General features: G+C 46.1%; 1 protein-coding gene across 6 annotated transcripts in view; it reads right to left on the bottom strand.

Moving 5' to 3' along the window:
• arel1 (apoptosis resistant E3 ubiquitin protein ligase 1) overlaps nucleotides 1-25,149 on the bottom strand; it is a 110,877-nt gene that overhangs the window by 33,295 nt on the left and 52,433 nt on the right. For all 6 annotated transcript variants that reach the window (XR_011938544.1, XM_072493243.1, XM_072493236.1 and 3 more), the window contains 3 exons: nucleotides 15,406-15,575; nucleotides 3,859-4,039; nucleotides 978-1,231 (listed from right to left, as the gene is read on the bottom strand). Coding sequence is in view for 5 of the 6 variants with exons in the window: in XM_072493243.1 (XP_072349344.1) it covers nucleotides 978-1,231; nucleotides 3,859-4,039; nucleotides 15,406-15,575 (605 nt within the window). In the remaining variant the exon portion in view is untranslated. The remainder of the gene's footprint in view (nucleotides 1-977; nucleotides 1,232-3,858; nucleotides 4,040-15,405; nucleotides 15,576-25,149) is intronic.

The following is a 25,149-nucleotide window of genomic DNA, read 5'->3' as shown; positions in this document are numbered from 1 at the left end:
GTGCACAAATCGATCTGTAATATTCTCCTCCCCAGCAATAAAAGGATAGAAACAACGAGCCTCCACTTACCACCTCTCATGACTGACTCTTTCTCCCAACTAAGCAATTACAAGCATTACCTTCAACTTATGGCTTCACAGTATCCTACGTGGAAATATCATCCTGTAATAGTAACAATTGTATACACGCCATCTTTAGAGCCAGTCAACAATTTTGTAATTTAAAACAGATGAATTTGCCTTCTAAATTAGGAGCCACAAAATTGTAGGTGATCCAGAGACCAGAGGTGGAATTCAAAGGAGGTGACAGATGTCCCGCCACAAGGGGCTAAGTTGGGAGCGACTATACTTTGGTGGGATATAGGGTCACATCTTGCTAGTGACAGCCTGTCAGGACTACAGCCAATCAGAAGGCTGCCATCTCAGCAGCTTCAGGAGTGGCTAAGCTATGAGTGTGCTTGCAGGGCGTGAATGCATTGATAGATATACCCCACCCCAGGTGAAGTCAGGTGAATGGGCAGAGGTCAGATAGGCAGGCCCCAGTGAAAATTGGGACAGATCACCGAGGGCAGTCTGTTCCATTGCATCAGTTGTGTCCATTGCTGCCAGAGGCCCCTCCACCCAGAGAGCACCTTATCCCTCCTGGAGCCCGCTGAGAGGTTGCCAGGGATTGCCCGGCAATCTCCTCTTTCTGCTGGCAAAATGTCAGCAAAGGGAGATGGCAAAACCCTTAACTGGTCACTTCAATAGTTCACATGGGCTCCCAATGAGCAGCTTGTCAGCCACCTTTCCAACTTGTGCTAAAATGACAGCAGGAAGCCCCCCCTCCGCCTATTTCCAATGCCTTCCTGTGCCTTTTTGCTCGCCTTCCCTGTGTTGCAACTGAAGGGGGGGTAAATTTCAGCCTCTGATGATGTTCTAGTTCTAATATTAACTTTTAGAACAATTTTCTCGCAACTTAGTGGGTGCATTGTTACCTTTGGAGATATGTAACAATAAACCTTTTTGGGTTTCTTCACTTTCTCAGCTGTCTGATTTTCCTGATCCACATCTTTATCATCTTCTTCTTCATCTGTGTTAGTTGACGGGTATCGACCCATGGTGGCTGTTGTGATTGGTGATAATTGCCACTGAGTGTGAGCATAATTTGCTGTGCTGTACAAGTACGTTTCGAAGTAAACACCGATTCCTGGAGTTGACATATTCTTTTCCACCGTGTTCTTTTCATTCTCTAATGTCAATCAAAAGGCAAATAGTTAATGTGCATAATTCTTTCCACACAGAAACCCCTTTCGTCGGGAGTGTAGGTTGCATTAGGTCAGTATTAATCACTCACTTTTTGTCAAGTGCTACAATCCCAAGCATGGTCTTTCTCAAGGGTTTTTTCAGGAAAGCTGTAACAGGGAATGATGGAATGCAAGTCTACTCATGCGATTCCCCAGACAGTGAACCCCTGAGTTCATTTCTGCAAAATGTAGGTAGTTGCCACATTTCCAGCAAGGCAATTTCCCACAGGAAGGCTTGAAGAAGTTAACGCCTAAAGTCCTAACACTGTTCTCTTGCCTTCTGTTATTGAAAATCAACAACGAGACTATAAGTATCAGCACCTGATCCTGAAATGATAATCTGGCAGGCTGGTCTGATGCGAATTTCAACAATAACCATTTACATGGTACCGTTAAGGTTTTACAATGCTTTACGGTATTTCACAGGAACATTACCAAAGAAAGCTTGACACCATGCCACAAAAGGAGATAACAGGGCAGATGGTTTAAAGCTTAGAGGTAAGGAGAATCTTAAAGAAGGAGACAGAAGTTGAGGCAGAGTTTTAGAAGGGAATTTCAGAGCTTCACGCGTTGGCAACTGAAGGAACATTGGAACAGGAATAGGCCATTTAGCCCCTCAAGCCTATTCCATCATTCAATGAGATCATGACTCAGCTTCAAACTAACTCCAGAGCGGTATGTGGCCCAAATCCCTTAATAACCACGGTTAACAAAAAGCCATCAATCTTAGATTTGAAGTCTAACAAAACTCTAAACTTCCATCCCTCTTTATGAGCAGATGTCTTTCCTAACTTCTCCGTGCAAATTTTTAGACCATACCCCCTTAATCTGAGACTGCGCAACCAGCAGAAATAATTTCTCTCTATTTAATCTATTACCTTTATCATCATGAAAACTTTGGTAAAACCCCCGCGACCTTCTAAATTCCAGAAATACAACCCTGGTAATGTAACCCTTGGAATCCTGGTATCAGTCAGGTAAATCTATGCTGCACTTCCAAAGCAATACTTCTTAAGCTGAGGTACCCAGAACTGCTCAGGAAAAAGAGTCACATGTCAGGCCGGCTGACTTTTCCCAGCATTTTCTGCTTTAATTTCAGATTTCCAGCATTCGCAGTATTTGGGTTTTATTAGAGGAATAATTAAATTGGGGACGCACAAAATGTTAGGATTGGAGGAGTGCAGAAATATCACAAGGATGTAGGCCAGGAGGAGGTTTCAGAGATAGGGAAGGACAAGGCCATGCAGAGGTTTGAAAACAAGGATGAGAATTTTTTAAATCTCAGAAACTAAAGGTGTCATGGAAGGGTAGGGCTTGCTGAGAGCTAGGATACAGACGTCAGAGTTTCGAGTAAGCTCAAGTTTATGGAGGGTGGAAGATGGGAGGCTGTACAGGAGAATATTAGAATAATCAAGTCAAGTGGCATCGAAGGCATGGATGAGGGTTTCAGGCAAAGATAATATGAAATGGGCAGAATCAGATAATGTTGCAGATTTGTAAATAAACAGTCCTGCTAAAGGAATGGTACATTGTCAGCGTCACTTATGACATCAATATTGAAAAAATTCTGGCTTGGTCTCAAAACAGTTGTCAGGGAGAGGGATGGAGTTGGTATTTAGATAATGGCTTCGGTCTTGGAAGAATTTTGGAAAAGATTTAGCTAATTTCATTACTGATTAAACAGTGTGCCAAATCATAGACAGTGGAGGGACTAGGTGGAGAGAGATGGTTGAGAGTTGAGCTGGATGTCATCAGTGGAAACATGGGAGCCTGACAACATGCTGTCCAATGGTGGTGCTGAAGGGCAGCATCTCGATGACAAATAGGAGGGCCAAGGATACACCAAAGGTAATTGTGGGAGAGCGGGAGGAGAAGCCATTTCAGGTGATTTCCGGGCCATGACTAGACAAATAAGAATGGAACTAAGAAAGAACAATCTCAACACCCGGCTGGATGAAGGAGGCAATGCATCGGAGGAAGATGATTAACCTATCAAAGTTTGCAAATGAGGAGGGATGGTTTTCATTGGTCAGTCAAATTGGATGCCTGTTCTGATTCTGATGAGGGCTGTTTCAGTACTCCTGCAGGGGATTAAAACTTGATTGGAGGAAGTCAAAGTGGCATTCAAAAAAAATACGCACAGATTTGGTAAATGACACGACATTCAAGGACTTGGAGAGGAAAAGGGTGGTTGGTGGTGGGGCAGTAGTTTGCAATGTCACCTGAAAAAGGTGCAAATTAGGAACACAAAATTTAGGCTTCCAGTTTTACAACCAGTGGGTAGCACTGTTGCATCACAGCGCCAGGGTCCCAGAGGGAGAATTCCCGGCTTGGATTACTGTGTGTGTGGAGTCTGTACGTTTTCCCTGTGTCTGCGTGGGTTTCCTCTGGGTGCTCCGGTTTCCTCCCACAAGTCCCGAAAGACGTGCTATTAGGTAATTTGGACATTCTAAATTCTCCCTGTGTCCCCAAACAGGCGTCGGAATGTGGTGACTAGGGGCCTTTCACAGTAACTTCATTGCAGTGTTAATGTATGCCTACTTGTGACAATAAAGATTATTAATATACTCACCACTAAGAATGATGATGTCAAACACACCATTACCAATCAATTGATCCCAATAGGTAACAGATGCTCGAAAACAACCTTTTCTCCACAATGTCAAGTTCAGAAACACTAGGCACATTGTCTTATTCGAAGAAATGGTTTTGTTAAACAAAACATCGGACATTTCATTTTCAGGAGCACCAAGCTGAAATACAACGATGGATAAAAATATGTGAGCTATGGATTAGCAGCAAGTTGCACTGTTTATGGGGTGTTTTCACAATCTCAGTCAAGTATTTGAAAATTCAAAAACCTACAGGCAGTACAGTGCACATAGCATAATGTATTGGATATGGTTACACCCATGATCTTCCATTTGCTGAGATAATTGATTTCAGCTGCTTTGCTATGGGCTGTGCAGAGCGGAGGCCAAGCTCTTCCCGAAGGGAGATAGGAGGAGAGCCACTCTGTGCTAATGATGCACATCTCCGAGTGTTTATCGCAAAGCCTTGATGTGCAGTGCCGACCTATTCCCTCTTCTTTATCAAAAACAGTGAACAAGTTAGAAACAGCTCAATTAGGGATTTGGATTTGTTTATTGTCACGTGAAAAGTATTGTTTGGCGTACAATCCAGACCATTCCATACATGAAAAAAAACATAGGGCATACATAAATACATAGACATGGGAGAAAATAGCTTACCATAAGACACAGGAGCAGAATTAGGCCACTAGGCCCATCGTGTCTGCTCCGCCATTCAATCATGGCTAATATTTTTCTCATCCCGATTCTCCTGCCTTCTCCCCATTACCCCTTACAAATCTCACCCACTAAAAATAAACAGCCCACCAATGAAAATCAATCCTTACATTTCAACATATTTCTACTTCAGGGTAAAAGAGAAATGTCTTGACTTATTTTCTCCCTCTTCACTACTCTGCTTGAGCCTTGTACCACCTGTCCAAGACAATTTGCTCCCTGGGTGAACATCACTGTTTAAAATTCTGCATTTTCAATTCAGGGATTGCCTCATTACAGATGCTTGATGAGACTTCCGATGGCAGCCTTGAGGCGAGTTTAATGATGACCATGAAACTATTGTCGACAAAACCCATTTGGTTCGCTAACGTGAAGGAAATGGGGAAGGAAATCTGCCGTCCTTAGCTGGTCTGGCCTACATGTGACTTCAGACCCACAGCAATGTGGTTGACTCTTACCTGCCCCCTCAAGAGCAATTTGGGATGGACAATAAATGCTGGCCCAGTCTGCGAGGCCCACATCCCATGAACGAATAAAAAAAAAGTAGCTCATGAGGTGGCTCTTTCCTGGGGATTTGTTTTTTGCCGCTTCTGACTCGTTTAATGGGTGTTTTTATAGAAAGGAAGTGGTGCAGGGTGACAGAATTAGATTCTCTCTGTCGAGTGATGTTCAACGGATATAATACTAGGAACAAATCGGCGAGGGATCTTCATCCGATTCAGAAGTCTCTCGAGCCTCAGAAGGGGAGTAAATGGCAGAGGCCTCTGTAGCGTCATTGGTCCCTCAGTGGACGACCGAGAAGTTGGTGGAATTTGTCGGGGGAATTTAAGAAACGGCAACAAGCGGTTGCTAATGATTTGAAGAAATTGATTGAGGGGGCCTTGGAACCTATTCGAATGACCTTGGTCAGGTTGAATGAGCGGGTGTTGGTGCAGGAGTCGATGATTAAGGTGGAGGAGGCGGTCAATGATCACAGAGACCGGATTACCTTGTTGGAGGCAGAGATGGCGTTGTCGGCGGGAGAGCGAAAGATATTAAAGGCCAAAGTCGATGACCTGGAGAACCGCTCCAGACGTCAGAATTTAAGGATCGTTGGTCTGCTGGAGGGGCTGGAAGGTATAAGAGCCATGAACGTTGTATCTAAGATGTTTGGAAAGTTGGTGAGGGAGGGAATATTTTCAACCCTTCCGGAGTTGGACGGGACCCATTGATCACTGACACAGAAGCCCAGATCAGGGGAACCACAGGCTGCAGGGTTGCTGGGAGAGGCGAGTGCATATTTAAAAGAGACTTCAGTTCCTGGAGCAGGCCACAGGCTGCAGGGTTGCTGGGAGAGGCAAATGCATATTTAAAAGAGACTTCAGTTCCTGGAGCAGGCCACAGGCTGCAGGGTTGCTGGGAGAGGTGAGTGCATATTTAAAAGAGACTTCAGTTCCTGGAGCAGGCCACAGGCTGCAGGGTTGCTGGGAGAGGTGAGTGCATATTTAAAAGTGCTTAGTTTACAGGTCGAGTGGCAGTTGGAGACTTCACTTCCTGGAGCGGGCCTATTGGCTCATTGGAAATCAGGCAGGGTACAAAAGGTGTGGCAGGAGTGCCTGTAGAAACAGAGTGCTGATTGGAACAGAGTGCATCTGAGTTTAGGTGAGTGACTGAGTGCTGATTGGAACAGAGTGCATCTGAGTTTAGGTGAGTGACTGAGTGCTGATTGGAACAGAGTGCATCTGAGTTTAGGTGAGTGACTGAGTGCTGATTGGAACAGAGTGCATCTGAGTTTAGGTGAGTGCCTGAGTTCGGGTGAGTGGCGAGAGAGGGCTGTGTTTTTGTTGGTGTTCGGGTTTATCCTCGAGGTTCTACAAAAAAAATAAAAAAATAAAAATTATTTAAATTAATTAACTAGTTGAATATGGCTGGACAGGTGATGTGCTGTTGCCACATCTGCAGCAAGTGTTGGCTGCTCGAGGAACTTCGGCTCAGAATTGATGAGCTGGAGACTGAGCTGCACACACTGCGGCACATCAGGGAGGGGGAAAATTACCTGGACGCTTTGTTTCAGGAAGCAGTCACACCCGGTAGAATAAGTATTGTTAATTCGGTCAGTGGTCAGGGACAGAGTGGTGTGACTGCAAGGGAGGCAGGTAGGGGGGTCCTGAGTTTAGGAGCCTCAGCCCTTGACCTTGTCCAACAGGTATGAGGTACTAGCTCCCTGTGTGGTTGAGGAAGAGGGCTGTAGGGAGGATGCGTTGACTGACCACTGCACCGTGGTACAGGAAGCCATTCAAGAGGGGGGAGCAAAAAGACAAGTGGTAGTTGTAGGGGATTCTATAATTAGGGGGATTGATGGCATCCTTTGTAAGCCAGATCGTGAGTCCCGCATGATATGTTGCCTGCCCGGTGCCAGGGTGAGGGACATTTCTGATCGGCTTGAAAGGATTTTGGAGAGGGAGGGGGAGGATCCAGTTGTTGTGGTCCACGTTGGGACTAACAACATAGGTAAGACTAGGAAAGAGGACCTGTTTGGGGATTATCAAACACTAGGGACTAAATTAAAGAACAGGTCCTCCTGGGTATAATCTCTGGATTACTACCCGAGCCACGTGCCAATTGGCATAGGGTTGAGAAAATTAGGGAAGTTAACACGTGGCTAAAGGAGTGGTGCGGGAAAGAGGGATTCCATTTCATGGGGCATTGGCATCAGTACTGGGGCAGGAGGGACCTGTACCGTTGGGACGGTCTTCACCTGAACCATTCTGGGACCAGTGTTCTAGCGAATAGGATAAATAGGTTGGTCACAAGAACTTTAAACTAGCAAGTTGGGGGGAAGGGAAGGGTAAAGCTATGGACAGTATAATGGTTAATGGAGAGCAAGGCATCAGGTTACGTGGCAGGTTATTATGTAGAGATATGGGTTCAAAGACAAGGAAAATTAGGAGAAAGGGTAAGAGGAAAAATAATTTGCGAAAAGTTACTGATCAAGGTGTTAGGATTCATAACAAAGACATAAAAAACAGCATAAGTGTACTTTACCTGAATGCTCGTAGTATACGGAATAAGGTGAATGAGGTGATGGTGTAAATCATCGTGAATGACTATGATTTAGTGGCCATTACTGAAACATGGTTAAAAGATGGTCACGACTGAGAGTTAAATATCCAAGGGTATCAGACTATACGAAAGGATAGAATGGACGGTAAGGGCGGTGGTGTAGCTTTGTTGTTTAAGGATGGCATACGGGCAATAGTAAGGGATGATATTGGTGCTATGGAGAACATGGTTGAATCAATTTGGGTGGAAATCAGGAATTGCAAGGCGAAAAGGTCACTGATAGGAGTAGTCTATAGGCCACCAAATAGTAACAGGATGGTAGGGCAGGCAATAAGCAAAGAAATAACGGATGCATGTAGAAATGGTACAACGGTTATCATGGGAGATTTTAATCTGCATGTTGATTGGTTTACCCAGGTTGGTAAAGGCAGCCTTGAGGAGGAGTTTATAGAATGTGTCCGGGATAATTTCCTGGAACAGTATGTAATGGGACCTACAAGGGAACAAGTGGTCCTAGATCTGGTCCTGTGTAATGAGGCAGGATTGATTAATGATCTCATAGTTCGGGATCCTCTTGGAAGGAGCGACCACAATATGGTGGAATTTAAAATACAGTTGGAGGATGACAAGGTAAAATCAAACACTAGTGTTTTGTGCTTAAACAAAGGCGATTACAATAGGATGAGGGAAGAACTAGCTAAGGTAGACTGGGAGCAAAGACTTCATGGTGAAGCAGTTGAGGAACAGTGGAGAACCTTCCGAGCGATCTTTCACAGTGTTCAAGAAAGGTTCATACCAACAAAAAAGAAAGACGGCAGAAAGGGGAAAAATCGACCGTGGATATCTAAGGAGGTGAGGGAGAGTATCAAATTGAAGGAAAAAACATACAAAGTGGCAAAAGTTAGTGGGAGACTAGAGGACTGGGAAGTCTTTAGGGGACAACAGCAAGCGACTAAAAAAGCTATAAAGAAAAGTAAGGTAGACTATGAAAGTAAACTGGCTCAGAACAAAAAAGCAGATAGTAAAAGCTTCTACAAATATATGAGACAAAAAAAAGTGGCTAAGGTAAATATTGGTCCTTTGGAAGATGAGAAGGGAGATTTAATAATAGGAGATGGGGAAATGGCTGAACAGGTTTTTTGGGTCAGTCTTCACAGTGAAAGACACAAATAACATGCCAGTGACTGATGGAAATAAAGATATGATAGGTGAGGACCTTGAGATGATTGTAATCACTAAGGAGGCAGTATTGGGCAAGCTAATGGGGCTAAAGGTAGACAAGTATCCTGGCCCTGATGGGATGTATCCCAGAGTGTTAAAAGAGATGGCTAGGGAAATTATAAACGCACTAGTGATAATTTATCAAAATTCACTAGACTCTGGGGTGGTCCCAGAGGATTGGAAAGTAGCAAACGTGACACCACCGTTTTAAAAAAGGAGGTCGGCAGAAAGCGGGTAATTATAGGCCGGTAAGCTTAACTTCGGTTGTAGGGAAAATGCTGGAATCTATCATTAAGGAGGAAATAGCGGGGCACCTGGAGGGAAATTGTCCCATTGGGCAGACGCAGCATGGGTTCATAAAGGGTAGGTCGTGTCTGACTAATTTGGTAGAATTTTTTGAGGACGTTACCAGTGCAGTAGATAACAGGGAGCCAATGGATGTGGTATATCTGGATTTCCAGAAAGCTTTTGACAAGGTGCCACACAAAAGGTTGCTGCATAAACTAAAGATGCATGACATTGAGGGTAAAGTGGTAGCATGGGTAGAGGATTGGTTAACTAACAGAAAGGAGAGAGTGGGGATAAATGGGTGTTTCTCTGGTTGACAACCTGTAACTAGTGGGTCCCTCAAGGATCAGTGTTGGGCCCGCAGTTGTTCACAATCTACATAGATGATTTGGAGTTGGGGACCAAGTGCAATGTGGCAAAGTTTGCAGACGACACTAAGATGAGTGGTAAAGCAAAAAGTGCAGAGGATACCGGAAGTCTGCAGAAGGATTTGGTAGGTTAGGTGAATGGGCTAGGGTCTGGCAGATGGAATTCAATGTTACCAAGTGTGAGGCTATCCATTTTGGCAGAAATAACAGCAGAATGGATTATTATTTAAATGGTAAGATTTTAAACCTTCCTGCTGTGCAGAGGGACCTGGGTGTGCTGGTGCACGAGTCGCAAAAAGTTGGTGTGCAGGTGCAACAGGTGATTAAGAAGGCTAATCGAGTTTTGTCTTTCATTGCTAGAGGGATGGAGTTCAAGACTAGGGAGGTTATGCTGCAATTGTATAAGGTGTTGGTGAGGCCACATCTGGAGTATTGTGTTCAGTTTTGGTCTCCTTACCTGAGAAAGGACATATTGGCACTGGAGGGAGTGCAGAGGAGATTCGCTAGGTTGATCCCAGAGTTGAGGGGATTAGATTATGACGAGAGGTTGAGTAGACTGGGACTGTACTCATTGGAGTTTAGAAGGATGCGGGGGGATCTTATTGAAACATATAAAATTATGAAGGGGATAGATAGGATAGATGAGGGCAGGTTGTTTCCACTGGTCGGGGAAAGCAGAACTAGGGGGCATAGCCTCAAAATAAGGGGGAGTAGATTTAGGACCGAGTTTAGGAGGAACTTCTTCACCCAAAGGGTTGTGAATCTCTGGAATTCCTTGCCCAGTGAAGCAGTTGAGGCTCCTTCTTTAAACGTTTTTAAGAAAAAGATAGATACCTTTCTAAAGAATAAAGGGATTCGGGGATATGGTGTACGGGCCGGAGAGTGGAGCTGAGTCCACAAAGATCAGCCATGATCTCATTGAATGGCGGAGCAGGCTCGAGGACCCAGATGGCCTACTCCTGCTCCTAGTTCTTATTATGTTCTTATTATAACCACCATGGGCGATAATTGTCCGGTTCCACAAGTACTTATATAAGAAGCAGGTCCCGAGGTGGCGATGGACACCGGAGAGTGTAGATGGGAGTGCCACCCCATCTGAATATGTCAAGATGTCAGGGCAGAGCTGGCAAGAAAGCAGGCAACGTTCAATAAGGCCAAGGCAGTCCTCTACAGAAGCAAGGTGCATTTTTTGGATGATGTATCCAGCTCACTTCGTGATACTTTCAGAGACAGAGATTATTATTTTGACGCACCGGAGGAGGCGAATGACTGTTAACAAACATGGACGGGGGGGGGGGGGGGGGGGGGGGAAGACTTTGAGGACTGTGATCCTTTTTGTTTGGAAATTCTGGAGTTGTCCTTTATTTTTTTAACATGTTTTTGTTTTGTCCATGTGGGATGATTGTAAAGTGGGGGAAGGGTGTGATGTTACACTGGAGTTTGCTGGTTTGGGGGTGTTTATGGTATTGTTGGAACTGTTGGAGGGAGTGGACTGAGGTGTGGGTTTCTGTTTTATGTTTGATATTAAGGTTGGGTTGGGGATTGTTATGGATGTATGGTGTGGTGGGTTTGTCTTTGCCTTGCCTTTTTTTTTCCCCAGCCTAGGTGGGGGTCATCTGGCTAGCAAGTTTTATAGTTAGCAGGAGCGGTGTGGGGGGAGATGGCTGCAGCTGGATACCTCAACGGTTTTTTTTTTGGGGGGGGGGGGCGGGGGAAGAGGTTTATTTTGTATCTTATGGTAACGAGTTTAGGTTTCGGGTTTTTGTTTTGTTGGGGAAGGGGGAGGGGGGTTTGGTGGGCTGTTTGTTTGATGTCCAGGGGGTGGGGCTGAATGGGATGGAAGGGAGGGGGAAAAAGGGTAGTTGCTGACGGTGCAGATTCCTGTGTTTTCAAACTAGTCAGAAAGGGCTGATGGCGACTATCTTGGGTGGGCCTGGAGCTGGCACAAGTCGCGCTCCTGTCGGACTGACTCACATGAGGGATATGGTTGATCCTGAAGGGGGCGAGATGCCCCTTGTCTGGTTAGTTATTTGGAATGTGAGGGGGTTTAATGGACCAGCTAAAAGGCTTTTGCCCATTTGAAAGGTTTGAGGGCTGATCTGGTCCTTTTACAAGAGGCCTATTTGAGGCTTAGGGATCAGACAAGGTTGCAGAAAGGATGGCTGGGCAAGTGTTTCACTCAAGTTTGATGCCAGGTCTCAGGAAACCACAGTATTGATTAACAAGAGGTGGCTTTTTCAGCTGTCAACATTATGGCGGACTCAGGGGGGAGGTATGTAATGGTTAGTAGGGTGCTAGCACCTTTGATTTTAGTCAGTGATTTTAGTTAATGTATATGCGCTGAATTGGGATGACACAGATTTTATTCAGAGGTGTCCATTCCTGATCTCAATCTGCATCAGTTAATTAGGGGGTTGGGGGGAGTGGGAAACTTTAATTGTGTGTTGGACCCTAGGTTGTACAGGTTGAGTCACAAGTCCTTCATGATGTTGGAGGTGGCAAAGAAACCGTTAGTATTTGATCCCTTGGGTCGGGGTTGGGGTACTCGGCGAGCGTAATATTGGATCATGCCCCACATTATGTGGCTCTGGGTTGTTGGGAGCCAGGCCCCTCTCAGGGACCACCTGGAGGTTGAAAGGACGTTCCTCATGATGTTTGGTCCCTTCTCGGGGTATAAGTTAAACTTTGGCAAAAGTGAAGTTTTTCCCGAAGAACCCCCCCAGGGAATGGAGCTGATCTGGGGAGGCTACCGTTTTGTCCAGCCAGGACTAATTTCCGGTCCCTGGGAATTCGGGTGGCTCGCTCCATAAACTGAACTTTGCCAGTCTGGTGGATGGAATGAATCCTGATTTGAAGAGGTCGGATGCCTTTCTTTTGACTCTGGTAGAAAGAGTCCAGACGGTGAACATGAACATTCTTCCAAGGTTTTTGTTCTTGTTTTAGTGTCTCCCAGGCTTTCTTTGGTAGGGTCAGTTAGATAATATCTTCTTTTGTTTGTGGGGGCGGGACGTCTCAGGTACACAGGGCTTTTTTTTTTTTTAATAAACAGAGGAATAGACGGTCTGGGGTGTTGGCACTACCTAATCTGCAGTGTTATTACTCGGCAGAAAACACTGATAAGATATGTGGGTGGTTAAGGATCTGGACTCTATATTAGGGTGGATGGTGGAGTCTTCTTGTATAGGATTGAGAATGAGGGCTCTGGTTATCACCCCTCTCTTATTCTCTCCGGTGAGATAGTCATCGAGCCCAGTGGTTACAGCCTCTTTGAGGAAGCATTTTCAATCAGACACTATGTGGCTGTTGGTGCCGATTTGTAGGAATCATAGGTTTTGCCAGCTGGCCTAGATTCAACATTCAGGACGTGGAAGGAGGGTTTATAGGGTTTTTTGGAGGGTGGGTTTGCAAGGTTAAAAGAGATTTCAGAGAAGTTCCAGCTTCAGAGAGGGAATGTATTTACACATCTTCAGGTGCGGGACTCTGCGTAAAGAGCTTCCTTCGTTTCCCCTGGTGCCAGTGTCTTCACTTTTGGATAGGGTTCGGACTTTGGATGAGCTAGGGGGAGGGAAGGATCTCAGGCGTTTATAGGCAGATGATGACGATGGAGCGGGCTTCTTTGGACAAAGTTAAGATTAAGTGGGTGGTCTTGGAGAGGGGATGTGGAGCTAAGCTCTGCATAGGGTCAACTCCATCTTTTCTTGTGAGGGGTCAATTTTGATACAGTTTAAGGTGGTGCACAGATCGCACTTGACTGGTACATATGAGTGGGTTCCTCCCAGGATGGAGGATAGGAGTGAGAGATGTTCTGGGGGGGGCCGGCAAACCAGACACACATGTTTTGGTTTTGCCTCAGGTTTTGAATTTTGCTGATTTTTGAATTTCTTTTTTGAAACAATATCAGGGATTAAAGGTGGAGTCGTGTCTGAAGGTGACCATCTTTGGAGCTGCAGGAGAGGAAGAAGGCAGATGTCTTAGCCTTCGAGAGTCAGTGGAGGGGTTTTACTCAAGGCAGCAGCCATTCATTACCTTAGGAGCTGATTACAGTCAGCTGTTGGGGGGGGGGGGGGGGGGAGGGGGGGAGAGATGGTCAGTTTAGTAGCGTTTTTTTGGGGTTAGGAGGGTCACTTTTGGTACAGGGCTGGGCTTGGATGGATGGAGGGGTTATTTTTGTAATAATGTAACATTTGTTGGAATGGTTTGAATATATTATATGTTATAAACAAAAATTGTTGAGTAAAATATTTATTTTTTAAAATTGCAGTAGCTTTACATCTTAGTGCACTGCAAGTGTAGATGGCACTAATTAGAACACCTCATCCAATATTTTGTCCCAATCAATTTCTGAAACTTGGCAACCCTAATAATTGAAGCAATCGTGTTAAACTGTTCCTGAAGAATATTTTTGAAAACTTGTAACATCACAGCAGGATGTGTTATTTAAACTGAAGGAACTAAGTACGAATTTAGGTAAGATTCAATGAAACATTCCAACACCCGCTGCTTCAATTTACTTTGTTACTTCACTAGAATTTTTCTACATCTTCACTCTTCCCAAAGACATCGATCATCATAGAATTTACAGTGCAGGAGGCGCCTGTTCGGCCCATCGAGTCTGCACCAGCCCTTGGAAAGAGCACCCTACTTAAGCCCACACCTCCACCCTATCCCCATAACCCTGCAGTAATTTGCTTTTCTATAGATAAAGGTAAACCTGCCTTTAAGGCGAGATTGTGCCAAAATCCTCCTGCTAAATAGCCCTTTCATACACATCAGATTGGGGGAGGCCTTCTGGCACAGTGGGTACTGTCCCTGACTCAGAGCCAGAAGCTGTGTGTTCAAATCCTACTCTATGACTTTATGGCCAAGGAAGCAGTGTTCATAATGCAGTCAAACAGGTTGAGGATGATCCTGAAAATCCTTTCAAGACACATCCGGAGAGGTGGAGAGATTCCTGGTCAGCCATGCAATGGGAAGAAGGTTGTAGTCTCATAGACTCATAGAATTTACAGTGCAGAAGGAGGCCACTCGGCCCATCGAGTCTGCACCGGCTCTTGGAAAGAGCACCCCACTTAAACCCACATCTCCACCCTATCCCCGTAACCCCACCTAACCTAAAGGCAATTTAGCATGGCCAAGCCACCTAACCTGCACATCTCTGTGGGAGGAAACCGGAATCCCGGAGGAAAGACACGGGGAGAATGTGCAAACTCCACGCAGTCACCCAAGGCCGGAATTGAACCCGGGTCCCTGGTGCTATGAGACACCACTGCTAACCACTGTGTCACCGTGCCGCCCAGTAGCCTGATGTGTGGGAGGAAACCGGAGCACCCGGAGGAAACCCACGTAGATACGGGGAGAACGTGTAGACTCCGCACAGACAGTGACCCAAACCGGGAATCGAACCTGGGACCCTGGAGTTGTGAGGCAACTGTGCTAACCACTCTCTGGTACCCCCCCCCCCCCACCCACCCACCCCCACCTACCATCACTATCCATAGCTCCAGCAAGTCTGACTCCCTGAATGTACTGCAACACACCACTACCACACATCAAGATCCTCTTGAGGAGCTCAGGATGGCAACAGGGAGGCAGCAACAATGGAACAATAACCTGCTCTCAAGAGCAAAATGTCTGGAATACCTAACATCAAGAATATCATGAAACAGCAGAGCAATTGGCAAACTAGGAACTTTTTATGTCTAAAGACTGAAGGAGAATATATTCCCAGATTATTTACAGAGCACAAATATGATTTTGAGAATATAACATTCTCCAAAGATTGGGGACAATGCAGAATTTTAATAACTGCAGGCATTTAAGAAAACAAACTTGAGTGTTAATGTAGGATCTCTTAAATGCTAAAGATTTGCTTGCAGCCAATTCATCACTCACCTCTTTGATTTGCACTTTGTAATTATCCTGGTCAATGAGGGCCAATGCATTACTTGTCGGGTTATCATATTCGTCACGCGGCGCAATCTGCAACATGTGCTGTTGTCCGCTGGTCAGTACCAGGGTAGAGAAGTGGTAGAGAATTTTTGTTTTCGCTGGAAATACAATTCCTATAAATGGGGGGCAAATAGATTTCAACTATTTCAGTATCAAATACAGACACATGATTTATTTGGCTGGGATGAGAGAATGAACGTTTTTCTCTACCTTTTGGTCTCAGCATCAAACCTACTCAAATAAATTTAGTGAGGTCGGATACGGAATTAAATGGACTCTCATGCACTTATAGTTTTACGTAATTGGTGCAAATACAGGATACCACGTGGATTCTAAGATACGCAACTGCTCATCATAAAAGCACTCCTTTTTCTGTTGGACTATGTGGTGTTGTTGTTCACAAGTTCAGAAAAATGGCAACTTTCATTTATATAGTACCTTTAACATAAACATCCTAAGATGCAGCTTAAACATGATCAAATACCGAGCCACATTTGGGTCTGACAAGCATCAGGCAATGTCCATCTCTAGCAAGAGAGCTTCCCAACCATCTCCCCACGAGTTCAATGGCATTTTCATTAGCTAAAACCTCATCAACATCATGGGAGTTATCACTGATCAGACAATTAAAGGAATTAGCCACAGAAATACTGGAGCTACAAGTGCAGGTCAAAGGCTTTGAAGTTTGTGGCTAGTAACTCACCTCATGACTCCTGCAGCCTGTCCACTATCTACAAGGCTCATTTCAGGAGAGTGGTGCAATAGTCTCCGCTTGCCTGGAAGAGTGTGGCTCCAACAACACTCAGGAAGCACAACACCATCCAAGAGAAAACAGCCCACTTGTTCGGCACCCTATCAACCACCTTAAATATTCACCAACTCCACGACCAGCGCAGCGGCAGCAATGTGTACCATCTACAAGGGGCACTGTAGGAACTCACCAAGGCACTTTCCAAACCATGGTTTTGTGAGAGGGAAATCACGTTTAATCCATTTATTGGAGTTCTTTAAATGAGTCACATGTGCTGTGGATAAAGGGGAACTGGAGGATGTACTGCACTTAGATTTCCAAAAGGCATTTGTTAAGGTGCCACATCAAAGGTTATTGCAGAAAATAAAGCTCATGGGGTAGGGGATAAAATATTGGCATGAATTGAAGATTGGCTGGCTACCAGGAAACATGGAGTTGGCCTAAATGGGTCTTTTACCGTTTGACAGGATGTGGTGAGTGGTGCACTACAGGGATCAGTGCTGGGGTCTCAACTTTTTGCAATTCATTTAAGTGACTTGGATGAACGGACTGAAGGTACAGTTGCTAAACTTGTTGTCGACACAAAGATAGGTAGGAAAGTAAATTGTGCTAAAGGGACATAGATAGGTTAAGTCGTCGATGGAGGGGGAGGCGGAGATAGTGGTGGCGATGGACGCTGAGAAAGCCTTCGATAGGGTAGAGTGGGGGTACCTGTGGGAGGTGCTGAAGAGGTTCGGGGAGGGGTTTGTCAGGTGGGTTAGGCTGTTGTATGAGGTCCCGATGGCGAGTGTGGCCACAAATAGGAGGAGGTCCGAGTACTTTCGGTTGCACCGAGGGACGAGACAGGGGTGTCCCCTGTCCCCCCTGCTCTTCGCACTGGCGATTGAACCCCTGGCTATGGCACTGAGAGAGTCGAGGAACTGAAGGGGGTTGGTACGGGGTGGGGAGGAGCATAGGGTGTCGCTTTATGCGGACGACCTGCTGCTGTATGTGGCGGACCCGGTGGGAGGAATGCCAGAGGTAATGAGGATCCTTAGGGAATTCGGGGACTTTTCGGGGTACAAGCTCAATATGGGGAAGAGCGAGCTGTTCGTAGTTCAGCTAGGGGACCAGGAGAGGGGGATTGGCGAGCTCCCACTAAAAAGGGCGGAGAGGAGTTTCAGATATTTGGGGGTCCAGGTCGCCAGGTGCTGGGGGGCCCTGCATAGGCTTAACTTTACAAGGCTGGTGGAGCAAATGGAGGAGGAGTTCAAGAGGTGGGACGCATTGCCGCTGTCCCTGGCGGGTAGGGTGCAGTCAATCAAAATGACGGTGCTCCCAAGGTTTTTGTTCCTGTTCCAGTGCCTCCCGTGTTTATCCCGAAGGCTTTTTTCAGGCGGGTTAACAGGAGTATAATGGGGTTTGTGTGGGCGCGAGGGACTCCGAGGGTGAGAAGGGTGTTCCTGGAGCGGAGCAGAGATAGGGGGGGGCTGGCGCTGCCCAAACTCTGTGGGTACTACTGGGCCGCCAATGCGACAATGGTGCGCAAGTGGGTGATGGAGGGGGAGGGGGCTGCATGGAAGAGGCTGGAGACGGCGTCCTGTGTGGGTACGAGTCTGGGGGCGCTAGCAACGGCGCCGCTGCCGCTCCCTCCAAGGAGGTATACCACGAGCCCGGTGGTGGTGGCGGCCCTCAAAATTTGGGGGCAGTGGAGGCGGCATGGGGGGAAGTTAGGGCCTCGGCGTGGACCCCATTATGGGGGAACCACCGGTTCGCCCCAGGAAGAACAGGTGGAGGGTTTTCGGGGTGGCACAGGGCAGGGATACGAAAGTTGGGGGGCCAGTTTGTGGACGGGATGTTCGCGAGCTTGGGTGAGCTGGAGGAGAAGTACGGGCTCCCCCGGGGAACATCTTCAGGTACTTACAGGTAAGGGCGTTTGCCAGACGGCAGGTGGTGGAATTCCCACGGCTACTGCCACACACAGTACAGGACAGGGTGCTCTCGGGGGGGTGGGTGGGAGTGGGGAAGATCTCGGAAACTTACCAGGTGATGCAGGAGGAGGAGGAGGAGGCCTCGGTGGTGGAGTTGAAAGGTAAGTGGGAGGAGGAGTTGGGAGAGGAGATCGAAGAGGGGACGTGGGCAGATGCCCTAGGGAGGGTGAACTCTCCCTCTTCATGCGCGAGGCTCAGCCTCATACAGTTTAAGGTGCTGCATAGGGCACACATGACCGGGACAAGGATGAGCCGGTTCTTTGGGGGGTGAGGACAGGTGTGTTAGGTGCTCAGGGAGCCCAGCAAATCACACCCATAAGTTCTGGGCATGCCCAGCGCTGGAGGAATTTTGGAAGGGCGTAGCGAGGACGGTGTTGAGGGTGGTAGGATCCAAGGTCAAATCGGGCTGGGGGCTTGCAATATTTGGGGTGGCAGAGGAGCCGGGAGTGCAGGAGGCGAAAGAGGTCGGAATTCTGGCCTTTGCGTCCCTGGTAGCCCGGCGAAGGATTCTCCTTCAGTGGAAAGATACGAGGCCCCCAAGCGTGGAATCCTGGATCAGCGATATGGCAGGGTTCATTAAATTGGAGAGGGTGAAATTCGCCTTGAGAGGGTCGGTACAAGGGTTCTTTAGGCGGTGGCAACCGTTCTTAGACTTTCTGGCAGAACGATAGACATCGGTCAATGGCAGCAGCAGCTCGGGGGGTGGGTTTACTTTATTTTTGTTTATGTTATTTACACTGGAAGGGTCTGAGGGGGTGTATACACCTGTTGTCTTAAGTCGAGGTGTTAATGTTAATTTATTATTTAGGTACGGGGGGGGGGGGTTTGGGGGGTTGCTTTTTTAGATTGTGTTTTGTATTTAAACCTGTTGGGTTCTTTTTTCTTTCTCATTTTGTTATTGATATTTTATGAAAACCTTTAATAAAAATTATTTTTTAAAAAAATAGATAGGTTAAGTGAGTGAGCAAGACTAAAATGCGATATTGTCCATTTTGACAGGAAAATAAAAAAGCTCATTAGCTAAATGGTGAGAAATTGCAGAGCTATGGTGCAAAAGGATCTGGGTATCCAAGTGCATGAATCATAGAAGGCTAGTGTACAGCGACAGCAAGTAATTAGGGAAGCTATTGGAAGTTATCCGTCATTGAGAGAGGAATTGCTTAGAAAAGTAGGGAGGTTATACATCAGTTGTACAGGGCATTGGTGAGACCACATCATATTGCTCTCTTTATTTAAGAAAATATGTAAATTTGTTTGAAGCAGTTTAGAGAAGGTTCACTAGACTAATACCAGGAATAATAATAACAATCGCCTATTGTCACTAAAGGAATAAAACGGGAAGTAAAAACACAAATGGAAAGTGACGCGGTTGTTACATGAAGATATGGGTTCAACGACAAGGAAAATTAGGAGAAAAGTTAAGAGGAAAAATAACTTCGGAGAGGTTACTGATCAAGGTGTTCAGATTCAAAACAGAGGTATAAAAGCCAACATAAGTTGCCACCCAGGTTGATAGGGTTGTGAAGAAAGCCTATGGAGTGTTGGCCTTTATTGGTAGAGGGATTGAGTTCCGGAGTCAGGAGGTCATGTTGCAGCTGTACAGAACTCTGGTACGGCCGCATTTGGAGTATTGCGTACAGTTCTGGTCACCGCATTATAGGAAGGACGTGGAGGCTTTGGAGCGGGTGCAGAGGAGATTTACCAGGATGTTGCCTGGTATGGAGGGAAAATCTTATGAGGAAAGGCTGATGGACTTGAGGTTGTTTTCGTTGGAGAGAAGAAGGTTAAGAGGAGACTTAATAGAGGCATATAAAATGATCAGGGGGTTAGATAGGGTGGACAGTGAGAGCCTTCTCCCGCGGATGGAAATGGCTGGCACGAGGGGACATAGCTTTAAACTGAGGGGTAATAGATATAGGACAGAGGTCAGAGGTAGGTTCTTTACGCAAAGAGTAGTGAGGCCGTGGAATGCCCTACCTGCTACAGTAGTGAACTCGCCAACATTGAGGGCATTTAAAAGTTTATTGGATAAACATATGGATGATAATGGCATAGTGTAGGTTAGATGGCTTTTGTTTCGGTGCAACATCGTGGGCCGAAGGGCTTGTACTGCGCTGTATCGTTCTATGTTCTATGTAAGTGTACTTTACCTGAATGCGCGTAGTATTCTGAATAAGGTAAATGAGTTGATGGCACAAATCATCATGAATGACTATGATTTAGTGGCCATTATTGAAACATGGTTAAAGGATGGTCACGACTGGGAGTTAAATATCCAAGGGTATCAAACTATTCGGAAGGACAAAGTGGATGGTAAAGGAGGTGGTGTAGCTCTGTTATTTAAGGATGACATCCGGGCAATAGTAAGGGATGACATCGGTGCTATGGAGGACAAGGTTGAATCCATTTGGGTGGAAATCAGGAATATTAAGGCAAAAACGTCACTGATATGAGTAGTCTATAGACCACCAAATAGTAACATTATGGTGGGGCAGGCAATAAACAAAGAAATAACTGACGCATGTAGAAATGGTACAGCAGTTATCTTGGGGGATTTTAATCTACATGTCGATTGGTTTACCCAGGTCGGTCAAGGCAGCCTTAAGGAGGAGTTTATAGAATGTATCCGCGATAATTTCCTAAAACAGTATGCAATGGTACCTACAAGGGAACAAGCGGTCCTAGATCTGGTCATGTGTAATGAGACAGGATTGATTAATGATCTCATAGTTAGGGATCCTCTCGGAAGGAGTGATCATAATATGGTGGAATTTAAAATACAGAAGGAGGGTGAGAAGGTAAAATCAAACACTGGTATTTTGTGCTTAAACAAACGAGATTACAATGGGATGAGAGAAGAGCTCTCTAAGGTAGAGTGGGAGCAAAGACTTTATGGTGAAACAGTTGAGGAACAGTGGAGAACCTTCCAAGTGATTTTTCACAGTGCTCAGCAAAGGTTTATACCAACAAAAAGGAAGGACGGTAGAAAGAGGGAAAATCGACCACGAATATCTAAGGAAATAAGGGAGAGCATCAAATTGAAGGAAAAAGCATACAGAGTGGCAAAGATTAGTGGGAGACTAGAGGACTGGGAAATCTTTAGGGGGCAACAGAAAGCTACTAAAAAAGCTATAAAGAAGAGCAAGATAGATTATGAGAGTAAACTTGCTCAGAATATAAAAAGATAGCAAAAATGTCTACAAATATATAAAACAAAAAAGAGTGGCTAAGGTAAATATTGGTCCTTTAGAGGATGAGAAGGGAGATTTAATAATGGGAGCTGAGGAAATGGCTGAGGAACTGAACAGGTTTTTTTGGGTCGGTCTTCACAGTGGAAGACACAAATAACATGCTCGTGACTGATGGAAATGAAGCTATGACAGCTGAGGACCTTGAGATGATTGTTATCACTAAAGAGGTAGTGATGGGCAAGCTAATGGGGCTAAAGGTCTCCTGACCCTGATGGAATGCATCCCAGAGTGCAAAAAGAGTTGGCTAGGGAAATTGCAAATGCACTAGTGATAATTTACCAAAATTCACTCGACTCTGGGGTGGTCCCGGCGGATTGGAAATTAGCAAAGGTGACACCACTGTTTAAAAAGGGATGTTGGCAGAAAGCGGGTAATTATAGGCCAGTTATCTTAACTTCGGCAGTAGGGAAGATGCTGGAATATATCATCAAGGAAGAAATAGCGAGGATCTGGATGCAAATTGTCCCATTGGGCAGACGCAGCATGGGTTCATAAAGGGCAGGTCATGCCTAACTAATTTAGTGGAATTTTTTGAGGGCATTACCAGTGCGGTAGATAACGGGGAACCAATGGATGTGGTATATCTGGATTTCCAGAAAGCCTTTGACAACGTGCCACACAAAAGGTTGCTGCATAAGATAAAGATGCATGGCATTAAGGGTAAAGTAGTAGCATGGATAGAGGATTGGTGAATTAATAGAAAGCAAAGAATGGGGATTAATGGGTGTTTCTCTGGTTGGCAATCAGTAGCTAGTGGTTTCCCTCAGGGATCAGTGTTGGGCCCACAATTGTTCACAATTTACATAGATGGTTTGGTGACCAAGTGCAATGTGTCCAAGTTTGCAGACGACACTAAGATGAGTGGTAAAGCAAAAAGTGCAGAGGATACCGGAAGTCTGCAGAGGGATTTGGATAGGCTAAGTGAATGGGCTAGGGTGTGGCAGATAGAATACAATGTTGACAAATGTGAGGTTATCCATTTTGGTAGGAATAACAGCAAATGGGATTATTATTTAAATGATAAAATATCAAAACATGCTGCTGTGCAGAGAGACCTGGGTGTGCTAATGCATGAGTCGCAAAAAGTTGGTTTACAGGGTGATTAAGAAGGCAAATAGAGTTTTGTACTTCATTGCTAGAGGGATGGAGTTTAAGACTAGGGAGGTTATGCTGCAATTGTATAAGGTGTTAGTGAGGTCACACCTGGAGTATTGTGTTCAGTTTTGGTCTCCTTACCTGAGAAAGGACGTACTGGCGCTGGAGGGTGTGCAGCAGAGATTCACTAGGTCACTAGGTTAATCCCAGAGCTGAAGGGGTTGGATTACGAGGAGAGGTTGAGTAGACTGGGACTGTACTCGTTGGAATTTAGAAGGATGCGGGGGGATCTTATAGAAACATATAAAATTATGAAGGGAATAGGTAGGATAGATGCGGGCAGGTTGTTTCCACTGGCGGGTGAAAGCAGAACTAGGGGGCATAGCCTTAAAATAAGGGGAAGAAGATTTAGGACTGAGCTTAGGAGGAACTTCTTCACCCAAAGAGTTGTGAATCTATGGAATTTTTTGCCCAGTGAACCAGTTGAGGCTCCTTCATTAAATGTTTTTAAGATAAAGATAGATAGTTTTTTGAAGAACAAAGGGATTAAGGGTTACGGTGTTCGGGCCGGAAAGTAGAGCTGAGTCCACAAAAGATCAGCCATGATCTCATTGAATGGCGGAGCAGACTCGAGGGGCCAAATGGCCTACTCCTGCTCCTAGTTTTTATGTTCTTATGTCACAAGTGGGCTTCAACGAAGTTACTGTGAAAAGCCCCTAGTCGCCACATTCTGGTGCCTGTTCGGGGAGGCCGGTACGGGAATTGAATCCACGCTGCTGGCATTGTTCTGCATTACAGGCCAGCTGTTTAGCCCACTGTGCTGAATAGGCAGATTGTCTTTTGAGGAATTATTGGAGAGGTTAGATTATTCACTAGAGTTTAGAAGAGTAAGAGGCAAATTGATCGAAAAACTCAAGGACCTGAGGGTATTGACCAGGTGGATATAGAGAGGATGTTTCTCTTGTCCGAGAATCTAGAACTAGGGGTCACCATTTTAAAAAAGGGTCGCTCGTTTAAGACAGAAATTAGGATAATTTTTTTTTTTCCTCAAGAGGGTCACGAGTCTCTGGAATGCTCTTCCTCAAAAGGCAGTAGAAGCTGAATCTTTGAATAGGTTTAAGGCAGAGATAGATAGATTCTTGATTAACAAGGGGTGAAAGGCTATCAGGGAGAGGCAGGAATGTGGGGTTCAGGTTATAATCAGATCAGCCTTGATCTTATTGAAAGGTGGAGTAGGTTAAGTGGCCAAGTGGCCTACTCCTAATTCACATGCTCGTATGCAACCTGCAACCTCTACTACCTAGAAGGGTAAAGACAGCAGATGCATGGGAGTGCCGGCATTTGCAAGGTTCCCTTCCAACATGGGGCTGCAGCAGTTCAAGGAAGCTGCTCACTGCCACCTCCTAAAGGGCAATAAATGCTGGCCTTGCTAACGATGATCCCATGAACAAATTTTGAAAAATAACCTGCGTACCTTCTTGCAAGTGAGCTTAAGGAGAATTCTAGCTAAACTTTTTCCATTTCCCTTAACAATCCTATAAACTGAACACTTCCGGTTGCTGCTATGCGGAGCTAAGCCGCACGATTCGGCAGCTCCCGCTATCACGGACTTTCGGGCTCGTTAGAGGAGCCCCAACGGAATTTTGTTTCGAAGACAACCTGTGGGGAAGGGAAGAGAGAGGTCCCCCTTCAACTTTTATGGACCGGACCAGAAGTGAAACGGCCAGAAAAGCGGCATTGGAGCAGCGGGAGAAGCGAGGGAAGAAAAGCAAAATGGCGGCGGCCGGGGACAAAGCGGAGTGCGGGCCGGAGCTGCAGGAGTTCATCAAGCGCTGCTTCGAGGAGCTGCGCAAGGAGATGCTGGCGCCTACGCTGGCGGTAATTGAAGGACTAGGGATGACCCAGAAGGCCCACGAGGTAAAGATCCAGGAGGTACAGAAAAGAGTCATTGAGAATGAGGACGAGATCTTGGGCCTGGCGGTGAGAGTGGAGGAGCACGAGGCGCTGCACAAGAGGTGGGCGGGAAGACTCGAAGACCTGGAGAACAGGTCGAGGAGAAAGAACCTGCGGATCCTGGGTCTCCCTAAAGGAGTGGAGGGGGCCGATGCCAGGGCATACGCGAGCACGATGCTCGGGGCGATGATGGGCGCGGAGGCCCCTTCGAGGCCGCTGGAGCTGGATAGGGCACACCGAGTGCCGGCGAGGAGGCCCAAGGCAAATGAGCCGCCAAGGGCGATGGTGGTGAGATTTCACCGGTTCACGGACAGAGAGAGGGTCCTGAAATGGGCCAAGAAGGAGCGGAGCAGCAAGTGGGACAATGCAGAGATCCGAATATACCCGGACTGGAGCACGGAGGTTGCAAAGCGGAGAGCGGGTTTCAACCGGGCCAAGGCGGTGTTGCACCGGAAAGGAGTGAGATTTGGAATGCTGCAGCCAGCGCGACTGTGGGTCACACACAAGGATCAACGCTATTATTTCGAAACGCCTGAAGAGGCGTGGACCTTCATACAAACCGAAAAGTTGGACTCAAACTGAGGGTTTGTGTGGGTGGGGGGAATGGTTGAGGTTTGATGTGTGATGGTTTTTGTATATAGGGGGTCAATCACGCGCAGGAAATGTT

Source organism: Scyliorhinus torazame, chromosome 2 (assembly GCF_047496885.1).
Source record: "Scyliorhinus torazame isolate Kashiwa2021f chromosome 2, sScyTor2.1, whole genome shotgun sequence".
In the NCBI taxonomy this organism is placed as follows: Eukaryota; Metazoa; Chordata; class Chondrichthyes; order Carcharhiniformes; family Scyliorhinidae; genus Scyliorhinus; species Scyliorhinus torazame.
Note: the sequence above shows the minus strand (reverse complement) of the source record. Positions and strands in the feature narration are given on the sequence as shown.